The sequence below is a fragment of the Alligator mississippiensis genome, chromosome 9, assembly GCF_030867095.1.
Source record: "Alligator mississippiensis isolate rAllMis1 chromosome 9, rAllMis1, whole genome shotgun sequence".
Classification (NCBI taxonomy): Eukaryota; Metazoa; Chordata; order Crocodylia; family Alligatoridae; genus Alligator; species Alligator mississippiensis.
The window spans coordinates 42922066-42935633 of NC_081832.1; the positions used below are offsets into that span (position 1 = coordinate 42922066).

A 13568-nucleotide genomic window follows, 5' to 3' on the forward strand; every position below is an offset into this window, starting at 1 on the left:
GCCCTCCCGGGGTGCAAGCAATGACGGGAGATGCCCTCCCACCATTAGCCACACCTCCATCCCATGCCCCCCCCACCCCGGCTGGGCAGCGCCTGTACCTACCTCCTCCCTCACCACAGGGGGTGTTGATCTGCACCCCCATGCTCCTTCCCTCCCCCCTCCTCTTCCACTGCATTGAACTTACCACCTGATGGCAGCTGTATCAGATATCAGATTGGTATCAGCCAGTATGCCTCCTTAAATATTGGCTATTGGTATCGGCCCCAAAATCTCTATTGGTGCACCCCTACTAGAAATTAAGCACAGTGGAAAGAATCAGAAGAACCAGAAAAACTGCTGACCTATAGAAAGCATCATCCAGAGATTACGCTACGGGAGCTGAAGTCAGGACAACTGGGTTCTTTTGCTTTCTCCACCACTGATCTATGAGCCCTAAACCAAGAAACACAGTCTTTTCTGTGCCTTGGTTTCCCCACCCATAAAATCACACTGCTGTGAGCCTTTGAGGTCCACAGTCCTTAAACAAAAGCAGCTGTTTAGAACAAAGCATTGTTATTAAATTGGCCACGTGACCTTCCAGTGGAGGATTGATCCTGTATGTATATTCTGTCCTGACCCTTATCTGAACCTCTACCAGGAAAGTCAGAAGAGAATTTCTATTGGCTTCACTGAAAGCAGGATCAAACCCTAAATGTCACAAATCAATGGAGATTCCATGTGGAAGCTTTGGCCATTCCAAACCATTTCTCCCTTGCCACAGCAATGGTGTTCATCACTGAAGGCATCAGACTCACAGGCCCAGACAGCAGGGGGACTCCAGCAGCCCTCAGTTGCCATGATAAAACATACAGAGGGAGGTTATGTGGTTCCAGTTCTTAAATGACATGGGGGAATCAGCACTGCTAATTTGGACTGAATTTTGATCCTCAACAATTGCGGGGCACAAAGGCAACCTCCCTTGTGGCCTCTGAGTTTCTTCCATGCAGGAGCTAGGGGGGACATCAAGAGGGACTTCTTACCATCACTGGAAAAATAATGGCAGCCACAGTTGACTTGAGGACCCAGAGCACAGCCAGGCAGAGCATCTGGATGAAGGTAAAGAGGTGGACTCGGCGCAGGGGCACGTGACGAAGGTAAATTAAGTCAGGCTGGTGCTTAGCTGGCATAAGAAGGAGCTGCATTCTGTCCATGAACTAAAATGGAACACAGATCAAAAACCATATAGTAAGAGTCCCCAGGATGGATCATGATACCCAGATTATGAACATGGATTTTACACATCATCAGGGGATCTTATCTTTTGTAAAGAAAGCCCAGGATCCTGAGGTTTCCAAATTTCAATCCACTGGGGTTTATTTTTCATATTTCATTTTTCATAATCCCCCAATTTCCTGTTAGGGATTATGTATAGCATAGTTCAAACCATTTTCTCTTCTAAGGCATAACACTGCATTAGGTTGCACCCCCCACAATGCCACTGATGTCATACCCCAAAATCAGAGCTCAGATGAGACTATTACCTGTGTGTGACAAAGACCTTCCCACAACAGTCAGTGCTGCAGACCCCAAGTGTTCAGAAATCATAAAACAAGCCCCAAAACTCATGAGATTTTTACAAAATAATAATAATAATTTTTGAGTTATTTGAATTCCCTTCTTGGTTCTTAGACACAGATCTACAAAGTAATGCAAGCACCTGACACCCAAAGAATACTCACATAATTACTTGACTCTTGCAGTTGCAGCTGCAGCTGAAAGAACACCAAGTCTCTCAATGCTTTCAATAAAGTGCTGAGAGCTAGAAACACTGGGCCCAGTAATGTAATGATGGGTTAGTGAGCAGGGCATGAACCCCAGGTGTTGCCTAAGGGGAGGAAGGGAGGTACCAGAATGGAGCTAAGGAGGGCACTTTACTCTCCTGTCCCCCTATCCTGCCTTTCCTCCCATGGTCTGCACCTTCCCTGCAGAGGCTCCAACTCCAGTAACAGTGAGGTCAGAGAAGTGATGGTAGCATGCACAGGAGGAGTAATGGCTAGTGATTCAGTACTGCTGGAGGGAGATATCACCTCCTTTTTGGTATTGAAGACTGGGTTTTTTTGGTATTTGACAAACGTCAGTGGCAAAAAATGGAAGTGACATTTCTCTCAGCAGCAGCAAACCTCTGGCTCCTGCCTCTGCTCTACCATCACTGCTCTGCCTTCTCTGCTTTTGGAGCTGGAGCCAGAGCCACAGAAGGGAAGATGCAGGGTATAGTGGAGGGAGTACAGTAATGACCAGTTACACCTCTAGCTGGACATGCTACAACTCTTGACTCCTCACAGTCTACAAAGAGTGAGGGGCTGGTATTCAAAACGGCACATCACAAAATGCATTTATTCTCCCATCTCTCAGCTTCATTCACCTGCAGCGGCTCTGATGTACCTTAAAATAAGACCTGCTCAAAAGTGTGTGTGTATGTATAATTGTTTAAGATCATATGCTGGAAGTGGGCTCTAGGGAAGGCTCAGAGTCAGAGGCATACCGTATTTTCTGGCACACTACACCCCTCCCCCCAAGTGAGACATGCACCTTGTTTTTGGAAAGGCAGAATGAAGAAAGAAAAAAGATTTTTCCAGAGTTATGGGAGCTTGGAGCAGGGACAGAGCCTGATATTCAGTTCACTCACTCTCCCTTTCCTGCTCAGGCAAAAACTATCTCAGGCAGAAAACCCTTTCACAGATTAATTGACTGCTTTTGCTTGAGCAGGAAGAAGAGGGTGAGTGAGGGGAGGGAAGGGGAGGCTGCTACACACAGGGGCATGGAAACTTCTGGTTGCTGCCCCACCACTGGCGTGATTGTGTGGCTATGGTGACAAGCATTGTTTTTCTGTCCTTCCAAGTTGATGCCCAGGGCAGCTGCCCCTGTCACCCCATCCTAGTTATACCACTGACTGTAGCTGCTGCAAGACTCAGGTCTGTTCCTTCCATGTGGCTACTCAGGGAAAGAGAAGGAAAAGAAGAAGGAGCCATTATACAGCATCTCAATGCTTCTGGTCCATGCAGAAAAACAGCTTCCCTGCTTCAGACACACTCCCCAGTTTTGGAGGACTTTTGGGGAAAGGTACACATGGTATGCATGTAAATATGGCATTCCACTCCTGGGAGTTGGACAGTGTTTCCCTGAACTCAAAGTCTCTTGTCTTACTGTTTGGGGTTTTTTTCAGTGCTGAAAACAAGAACCTGGCAGTGGCTCCCTGGGATTTTCTGTGATATTCCCAGGTGCTGGTTCCTTCTCAAACAGGAGTTTCTGTCTGACATCCAGCAGTACCAGTGGGACACAGCATGGACCGCTCTGTACAGATTGCTCCAACCTCTTCATATTTCACTGAGAGTGGTTCTATGTAAATGTTCTTTCTGGGTTAAAGATAACTGACAAAAGAGAGTGGAGGGGTGGTTAGCCACAATAGTCAGAAGTCAGGCAGAAGGTAGGGCAGGGTGACACCTTGCAAAACAGAAACAAATTAACAGCAGACTTGCAGAACTAGCAGCACAAGGAGCTATCCAGACAAAACAGCTGTTTACCAAGAAGAGATCTCTGCATCTAGCCACGAAGCCTCTTGCAAACTCTGTAAGGGAGGATGAAGTAAGCAAAACTTCCAAATTTAAATTCTCCAACAGCAATTCCAAAATCCAAAGGAAATATCATCAGTCTATCCAGCCACACTCTCAGCTCCCTTGATGTGTCAGTACTATCATGTGGACTTTTCTTCTGCCCCACTACACAATTCAATAAGTTACCGCTATATGGGGACTTTGAGGCTTTTATCTGCCACCTCTAACAAAGGAAGGATTACCATGACGTGGAGCCATGCAATGACCAATGCACCAAAGACCTGACCCCTACACAGAACAGGAGGAAAAACATCTTCTGGACTCTACTTGAGGGCCACAGCCCTGCTTTGGACCTGTACATAAATTGTTTCTGCCTCTGTGCCAATCCTGAGATTGCCATAAAACAATGCCTATGTTACAACCTTAGTCCTATAGGACAGAGAGCCATACTTGGTCTTAAAAACAACCCTGATATTATCATACAACAGGCTGATAAGGGAGGGTCTCACTATTGTCATGGTCAAAACAGTACATATACAGGAGCCTGAGACCACTCCAACACAGAGTTCTACAAAATCCTGACCACAGACCTCACAGAACAATATGGGAGGGAATTACACAGCCTCTTTAAAGACTCTACCTCTGAAAAGCAAGAGAGGATATATACTTTCCACCCTGCACCCCCAGCTGCTCCACTCCTTTTACCCAAGCCAAGCACCCACTTATTACCTAAGATCCACAAGTGTGGAAAGCCAGGATTCCCCATTGTCTCTGGCATTGAGTTTCTGGCTATGTTGAAAAAACAGGTAGTCTCTAAGTGCCATCCTGCCCTACCTTCTGCCTTACAAAAGAGGAAAACTAGTTGTGTCCTTTTCTGCTGGACAAAGAAGCCTTGAAACAGTTTTATTACCAAGAAAAATAAAAATTCTCTTACTTTTCTTATTTGCATTAGAAACTCAGGTCTTACCAGCCCTATTCTTCCTGGAAGACTCCATGGTTGACCAGAGAACTGTCAGGGTTATGAAGTCAGAAGCATCACGAGGTGAACCCAGAGTAATCTAAGATGAAAGTGCTTTTATTCAGATTGCTTAAAACTTCATTTTGCTTGAATGTGTTAGCACTTAGATTTGATACCTTGGGAGAAAAGTACTCTTTGCTGAATGATTCAACTACCCTTCTTTTCAGTCTCCTTCCTGGGTCATCAGAGAAGTCCTCCAGCAAAAATAGGGAAAACACAAGGCTTCACATGCCTTACAATTGTTAGGTAGTAAAATAAACAAAAGAAACTACACCTACAAAACCCTAAACTCATTTCTGCACTACAATTATGCAGAAAAGGAGACAATTTCAATTTGTCTTTCTTTTGGCTTATCATCTGTAACCACTCCTCCCTCATAAGATTTCCTTCTGTTACTACAGACTCTGGTTCAGTGAACACAGAAGGGATGATCATTTCAACTTCCCTGGTTTGAATATGTACATTGGCATTGTTGTTCTACAGGGAAATTGGTGTGCCAGCTTCTCTGCTCCCTCCCAGCACTGAGATCACTCACACAAACTCCTTCAGACCATGTTTCTATGAGGTCAGTTCTCTTTGGATGGGTGGCAGAAAAAGAAGGGCTGTAATACTTTTAAGACATCTCTATGGCCTTAAAACATCTCCTTAAGGCCTTTTCTGGAAAATATGAGCTGTCAAAAGACCTGGTGTGAATGCTGAATATAGAAATGCTTGATGGGTCAGTGTGGGAGAACAGTCTCATTGGCATGTGTTTGGGATGCTGAAACCTCAAGTGGGCTATGCAGGTCATCCAAAAGGGAGTCAATAGATCCTTTATACCATCCCCACTCTACCTAGCCAGGTATTCCCTCTTAGCCACAAGTGGTCCCGAGCTGCTATTTGTGGAATGTTTTATAGCAAGTGTATATTTATTTTATTTGCACTGTAAAACCAGGGGGTTTTGTTACCCAGGTCCTAAGCTGGCTGCCCAGAGCTGGAAAAAATATAAATAAGCACAATTATAGAAACCTCTGAAACTGGCTTAAAATATCTTTTTGATAAATGAGAATATTGTGATCTCAAGGACTGATGGCTCAGGCCCTTCCTTGCTATATGGCCCATTAAAAATCTTTCTCCTTTCAAATAGGGTAAGCCTCCAATTCTAGCCTTGTAGGCCATAAAACACCAGACATCCAACTGCTATCCAACTGGTGTAGGATAAATATACTCCCTAAAATGCGTCTCAGACAGTTTTAGTGTGACAAATGTAGTGGGACTGAGTCTGCCAGCTTTTGTTTGGGTGATTTATACAATGCACTCGTGGTATCACCACTCATACTAAAGCCACACATTAATGCACACACACAAGCAAATTTAAAAATCAGGTTACATGATGTAATATATATTATAGAGCAAAAATGCTACATTCCCCAGATTCACCCCATGCATAGAAAAACCAGACCCTGGCACATTGTCAAGGTAAGCTATGTGGCACAATGGCTGGATTTATACTCACCTGGATACTGCTAAGAGCAGCCACACCCATGTACAGAAAGACACCATATAACACAGGCATAGGAATGTACTGGAAAAAATCAATGCAATGTATTAGCATTGTTTAATGCAGCTCTCTTCATGAAGTTAAATTCTAAAAGCTTTATCTTCCAAATCAATCTTAAAATATGGCTGTTTGGTTTACTTATTTCATTTCAGTTTTAATTTTATGATTATTGCTTAACAGTTACAAAGAAATCAGACTCTGAATATATTCCCAGGCAGCAAAGTTTGTTAAGATAAGTTTGTGACGTGATTAGTTTCTTCAGGAAACAATTTGTAAGACTATTGTGATGATCAAAAACATGCTTAAAAAGCAGGAAACTACCAAAAGATAATGTTTTCAAAACACAAATATTTGAAAACTGGAAATTCTGAGTTAAGGTTCTACAAACACCCTAACTGTCCCCCTATCACACTACATACTATACGATGAAAAAAATCAAAGGTAGCATCACAAAAGTTTTGTCATCTTCCCTATATACGCATGCTTTGTATGTTAAACATGTCAGTTAAATTCTAGTTTTTTGGGAAGAGGTTGTTTCTGTGGGGTTTTTGGAGCTCCTCATTCCAGTTGTTCCCCAAGGTATGCCCTGTGCATAGCACAGTGATCATGGCAAAGAGACATTTGTTGGGGAAGAAACTGCTACACAGACTGGTCCAAAATGCTCAGGCCAGTGATACACATTATCTTGAGGGAGGGTTTGATCCAAGTGAGGAGTGAATAAGACAAATTGAAGCTTTTAGCATTTGGCCCACAGAAGTTAGAATGAAGACATAACTTACTGGGTCTCATCTAGTCCATCCAAACTCTCAGGGCACTGTTTCTTACCATTGCTCTTTCAGTATTTTATCAGCTATATTGTTTTTTTCACACTTTTTAAAACTATATATTGTTACATTTGCTCCCTGCTGTCCATTTTGAATTGTATACGTACATGGTAGAATGCTCCTAATCCTGTCTCGTGATGGAATGATTAGCGAGCAATAACTAGCTGAATGATGAAACATGGAATCGTTCTAGCTCTCCTGCTGATATTCCAATACTTTCCCACTCATAGAATAAAGAAGTGAAGCACACAAAGCTCTATTACCTTGAGAATAGGTGCCAAAAAAACAGATGTTCCTGTGAGGATAAAGACCACCAAACCAGTCAGCCTCTGCTCCCTGTGGACAATCATCCTTGCAGTTAGTCACCTGGCATTTCAAGTTTGAACCCCAGCTCTTCCTTCCCTCCCCACCAATGCGTGCCCAGATTCAAAGCAGAGAAGCAGTAGCCTGCTCCAGCACCACCTAAAAGTAACACTATCTTTCATATCTATTCTACATCTGCTAAGGCTACATTTCTGCTTCACTGCTAGGGCTAAGATGACAATAAAGCCAGAAACTGCGGGCCCTAGGTCAGACAGGCCTGTTCAGTTGCCCACCCCACTTTACTAACCTTCTCTGAACCCACTCTGCCACTATTTCTTTGCCTTAATATCAGAGGCATCAAAATAGGGGTTCCAAAAGCAGAAGAAACCAACTCCAAAGAGCTGAGAAGACACATAATGCCACCTGTGGCAGGGCACTGTAAGTGCCTGCCACTTTAAGGGCCTGAGCCAAGCTGCCAGCAGGTGCCTGATTGCAGCAGTCATTTTAAATCCCTGGCTGCCTTTATAACGGGATCAGTTCCCTGGTAGCAGAAGATGAGGCAGCCTCATTGCCTGGCTGCAAGGCTGCTGGTATTCTCCTGGAGGTAAGGGAGGAGCTGTAGGGGATGGCTTGAAGGCTTCTGGTCCTGGGCACCACGTAAAACTGCACCCTGCTGGGAGTGGGTGGCCTGGCGGGGCTCTCAGTGGTGCAGGAGCCCCCAGGAAATGCCAGGCCAGTGATCACCCTGGTGTAAGGTGAGTAGGGGCACTTTAACCCCAGCCTTCACCTTCTGGTGGGTAGAGAGTAACATCTAAGGCCAACACAATGACCTGCTGCCCTAGTGGGGGAGTGAGAGTCCCCATGAGACCCAGGAGCACCAGTCATGGTGTGAATGAGGGGAATACGATCAAAGAAAGGAGTAGTGGCCAGGTAAGCTTTGGGAAGCGCCAGTTGGGGAGAGGCCCTGTAGGGCCAAGCATGCTCCCCGGACCACCTGAGCTGGGAGTGGGGGAACCCCACTCCAAAAATGCAGACAGGAGGCGAAGACCTTGCTGAGGGACCTGACTGGTCAATGCTGGGGCCAGGACCTAAGGGTCAAAAGGCCAAAGGGCCCACCACGAGGGACGCCCACTATGAGCGAGGGAACTTGGGGTCCCGACTGGGCCTGAGATGGGGCCAGGGCTTATGAAAGCCGAAGGTCCCCATGGTTGGGGGCCACAGCTAATGGGTGAAGGCGAGGGTCCAGTTAACTGCCTGAGATGCCATCTGCGAGGCTTGGGCTGCGGTGTAGGGGTGGTACAGAGCCACAGACATCCCCTAATATTGGGGTGCAACAATGGGCAGCCTCCTGCCTTAATTACCAACTTCTATTAATTACCAACAAGGCGTGGCGGATGAGACAGGTGGGTGGTGTGCCCAGAGGCAGGTGGGGAGCTAGCTGTGGCTAGTAAGGGATGCCCATCTTGCCACACCATCCTCCCAGATATATCCCTGGCCCTAAATCATTGCCTCGCTCATGTAGCACAATGATGATGGGCTGTGTAAAGGACTTGTAAGAGCATCTTGAAAAGATTTTGGAACCAAGCTCAGTTGTATGTGAAGTTGTGAATTGGTATGCTATGAAAAACAGTAAGAACAAAATCCATATAGTCAGTACATGCTATAGGGACACAACTAGAGACCTTCCCAGGAGCAAGAGATCATATCCAGATCTTTCTAGTTAAAAGCAAAGTCCAAGCTGATAGTTACCTTGCACAGACAGATGGGCATATTAATCCAATTCAAGTCCATACACTCATTAATTTTTTACAACCAGAATGCTCCAAAGAACTACCATACAAATAGTCTCAGAGCCTTGCTCTGACAATGCCTGGTGTTCTGGAGGAAGGCAAAACTCCTGAAAGTGGCTGCCCAGCTGTGCAGCCCTGAATTAGAGTAAGGGGAACTTCTGCCTTGACTCCCACATGCAATTGGCCTATAACCTGAAATATGGGATCTGAATGGCTAGGAAGACAAAGAGGCTGTCCATTTCCAAATAACTTCTAGAATCAGATCATCAGTAAGAAACATTTACTCTTCACTCTTTAGTGATTTCTAACAGTGATATCTTGTGAAAAGCCTGCAGCACCCCTGTCGTATGATTCCATGGTCAGGCTGGCACTTAGGATCTGATTGGTATGTTCTCCAAGCTGCAAGGACTGGTCCTGAAACTGCCAAGATTTTTTTTTCTGGGAAATAGCTTTCCACAATACCTGATTCCAAGGAACTTAGGCTGTTCTCCTGGAGCAGAAGTTATGCTCTCCTTTTTCAGGCTGTCCATGTGAGCCAGGGAGATGACAGTGGCAGACACATACCAGGGAAGGCCCATCATAGATGTGAGGATCATCAGCAGAGAAACACAGAACAAATCCAGATGAAAGCCTGCCCCTTTCTGGAATGAGAGATACGTTAGTGCTTAGAGAAGCAGCAGCCTGCCGGGAACGGGGGCTAAGGGTTACAGCTTGTTTCTGGTGCCTGCCTGGATCTGACTGATGTTAGCAGGAGCTCTGTATATGCTACCAGGGGACAGAATCTGGCCCTAATAATGGTACATAATAGCACAAAGAGGTTCCATAGCCAGCAGGGGTCACCTCCCCACATGGCATTACAAGGGAGTCAGGATTAGCTGACGCATCCGAGCTAAAGTATTTAGCTAAAGGCTGGGGATAAAACATTTTCTGTGAACAGCTTTTGACTACAGGAATTGTTTCCAGGCTAGGACTAACAGGTCACGCTGCTGTGCCTATCTCCAGGCTCTAAACCGTGAAGGGGTTGAGTGTTAATGGTATCAGGTTTTCCTGGTGGGAATCAATGGGGTTAGGTGCTTTTGAAAAATCCCATATGTCTGCACTTTCTTTTAGGAATCTAAATATGTTTATATATCTACTCCTTCAAGATTCTGCATTGGAATGATTAACTACCCAATCAAACTTAGTGGAAGGACAAGTTGAACTAAGCATGTTGGCTCCTGATTAGCTTATGGCACAGTATAAGATTCAGTTGTAATCCAATGAGAATGCACTGGGAACTTTTATGTAGTAAGTGCTCCACTGCCTTTAATAATATCTGAGCCCTCAGTGGAATCCTACCCTTCTAGGGACAATTAATTAATTGAATGGAATGGTCTATTTTAATTTTAATTAAAATGGAGGAACTCGTTCTCTTTAGGATTTCTAATTTTCTTGTGTTTCTTTCTGTCCATTTTTCTGTAGAAAAACTATCAGAAGAGCCCTCTTTTACTTTGCATGCTCACATGGCAGCTGCCCAGACACTTAACTGCCATTTCTGGCACGTAGATACAGCTTGTGACCCTACTCCTGTGCAGTGTGAATGCATAAGTGTTCAGAGATCTGCAGAGTATGTGCAATAAGTGCTTATAAATAAAAGTAAGAGCATTATAGAATTATGACCAGTCACACTTCTGTCACAGTCTCTGCCCCTTTTTTGGTTAGCAGGTCATTTGTGTTCTAATCCCAATATCTTGAATTTGTTTTCAGTATTTGGTAGGATTTGCTGTATACTGTGAATCTATCAAGTGTAGAATGTGGGTTGTTCATGAGTTTTTTCAAGTATTTTTCCTTGGGGTGTGGCAGGTCACTTAAGTCACATTTTTCTGTTCTTGATTGGATATATTAGTCATTTTAAATTAAAGGATAATAAATAGCAAATAATATATCACAAGTGACATTCCTTCTACTGTGGAATTTCAGCATTCAGACTGAAGTTCCAGAGTTTTGAACATTTTCACAGGTGCCTGCCAGCAGCCCAAGTTCTCAGTAATCATAAAAATCATAGAGTACTAGGGCTAGAAGGGACCTCCAGAGGTCATCTAATCCAACCCCCTGCCTGAGGCAGAATCATCCCTATCCAAACCATCTTATGCAATCCATAATTTAAACTCATAAAAGTACCATCATCCCTGACAGAACCTGCCACAAGTAAAGCAGGAGAACCATGGTAGCCCATGTCCTGCTTCGGTAAAAGGTTGTTAATATACACACAAAAGATTCCAAGTAAAGGCTCCCACTACAGAGGAAAGCAAAAACCCCCAAAGGGTACAGAGGAAAGCAAAAACCCCCAAAGGGTCTGTGATAAAAAAATGCTTTCTTACCTTGTAGTAATGATGGGCCTTTGAGAGGTTTTGTCTGCATGGGTATGACTTTAAATTGTATTTGCAACTTCTACATGCAAGATTGGAATATCTGAATAGCATTGTCTATTGAGCCACAGCTGCATCCTTCACTTCCTTACTCATCCCTTACCCTAAGAGTATGAAGGACACAGAATCTACAATAATACCTCAGTTCTCCCATTCATTCAGAATTTTAGGGAAGGGTGACACTAAACAGCAGCCACATCGTGGAATCCACATGGACAAAAGAGTGTGAAGAATCACAGTCAGCATTCATGTGGATCTCACTCTCAGTGACTGTTTTCAGTGCTCCCCTGGAAGGTGGGATAAAAGAGTACTAGGTGCCACTAACTACTGGTGATCGAAACACTGCTATCCTAAATTGTCACCCAACCTTGTGGCCAAGTTCAGGGCATAATGTTTAACAAAAGCAAGGTGATTCCTCCAAATGTCTACCTTGCCAACCTCAGAAAAAGGCAGTCTGAGCTGTGGCAGAATAAGCCTTGATACTTGGTAAGTAAGTGAAGTACATCACATGTATGATAGCTGGTTAACATACTTTGGCAATGCATTAAGCTACTTTCTGGACCTCTCTTAAAATTGCAGCTTATAGCAACAAAGAGATGCCAAGATTATCTAAATGTTATACTGGGTAACATAACGTAGCCCTTGAAATATCCAAGATGTGATGTTCTGCTTCCCCTAAAGAGAAAAAACGGGTTTTGGAAAGAAAATAAGGTGATTTACAATTTGATTTAAATTACCCTCCCAAACAACTTTCATGAAGATGAAGTCTCAGTACTACCTCTTGCTGAGTAAGGTTGTGTGAGGAGGGTCAGCAGTAAAAGCTGGGAGTTTGCTGATCCACTGGTTAATGACTAGTCATTAACTTGATTTCCTTCCTAGGGTTTACACTCCACTGTCTGTTAATTTGTCACCCACCACACTTTGTTGTTCCTATTGCAGACAGGAAGAATGTCTGCCCTGTTAGTGAAGTCTCTCACTGCCATCTCTTGCTTTGGGTCCTTTTCAGGGCTCCTCCTTCCCTACACCCTGGTCCTTTACTCACCCAGATGACATACTTGTGAATCACTGTTCAACTATCAAGAATTACCTATATGATTTGCTCTTCACTCCAATCTCTGGGTCTTTCACAGAGTCTATTTCCGGTAAAGTCTGGATCAACTAAAGCACAAGCGCAACTCAACTCAAATTAATGGATAAGGTAACCGATCCTCTGCTGGTCATATCTCCCCTCCTGATCCAATATTGGTCAGTACTAGGTCCTCCTATGTCCTGGACTGCCCTTGTCAAATAATTTCTCAGCTTCCAGCCAATCCAGCTTCTCTGGTTTCACCTAATGCAAATCACATCTTGAGAGATCAACTGGCCCCTTTTTATCTAGGCTCCCAGTACAGTTTTCACTTATACCCAGGACCCCAAGCCAGTAGTAAATAGTTTTTGTCAATAGCACTTAACCAGCCAACACTAATTTCAAGTCAGCAAAAAATATATGATCATGGTTCTGAGCTACTGTGTCTAGGCAGTCTGGGAGTGATTTCAGAAACTGATTTGATCTTCGAAGAAGATATGTTTGCCAAAAATCTGGGGAAAAAAAAGTTCAAGTCTATCTGAACCAATTTACATTTTGGTTCAGCAGTCATAAGGAAAATTATTTTTGCAGTGAACAAATCTATAAGAAGGTCTTCCCATTGGTGAAATACAATCTATGGACAGAGTTCTCCAGAGACCATTTAGGATTAGTGACAGATTGTTTGTTGAGAAAATCTTCCAAATGATTGCACCCGGGATATGGAAGAGGAATTGGGGTTACCCCAGACAGTTAACACCATGTTTGTAGTTTGAATGCCTCTTGACATAGGGGTGAGTAATAGGCATCTCCCTGTTTGTTTATATTCTACAACCCAAGCATGTTATCTATTATGATCTGTCTGGTAGAGGTCTTTACAGTCACCAGGAAAGCTTTGTAAACTTATTTGATTTCCTGACTTCCAAGAAGTTTGCATGGAGTTTTACCTCCATTGAGGACCAAGTCCCCTATTTTTGGAGATGGTAAAGATGAGTCCCCAACATGTTTCAGGGGTGCCATAATCAGTGCTTT

The 13568-nt window shown here is 44.0% G+C and overlaps 1 protein-coding gene across 3 annotated transcripts in view; it reads right to left on the bottom strand.

The window, feature by feature from the left end:
- The window catches only part of SLC4A9 (solute carrier family 4 member 9), an 80388-nt gene that overhangs the window by 12554 nt on the left and 54266 nt on the right, over positions 1-13568 (bottom strand). For all 3 annotated transcript variants that reach the window (XR_002090098.2, XM_019487110.2, XM_019487109.2), the window contains exons 16-19: positions 9528-9706; positions 7236-7308; positions 6104-6172; positions 1020-1193 (exon numbers count right to left, since the gene is read on the bottom strand). Coding sequence is in view for 2 of the 3 variants with exons in the window: in XM_019487110.2 (XP_019342655.1) it covers positions 1020-1193; positions 6104-6172; positions 7236-7308; positions 9528-9706 (495 nt within the window). In the remaining variant the exon portion in view is untranslated. The remainder of the gene's footprint in view (positions 1-1019; positions 1194-6103; positions 6173-7235; positions 7309-9527; positions 9707-13568) is intronic.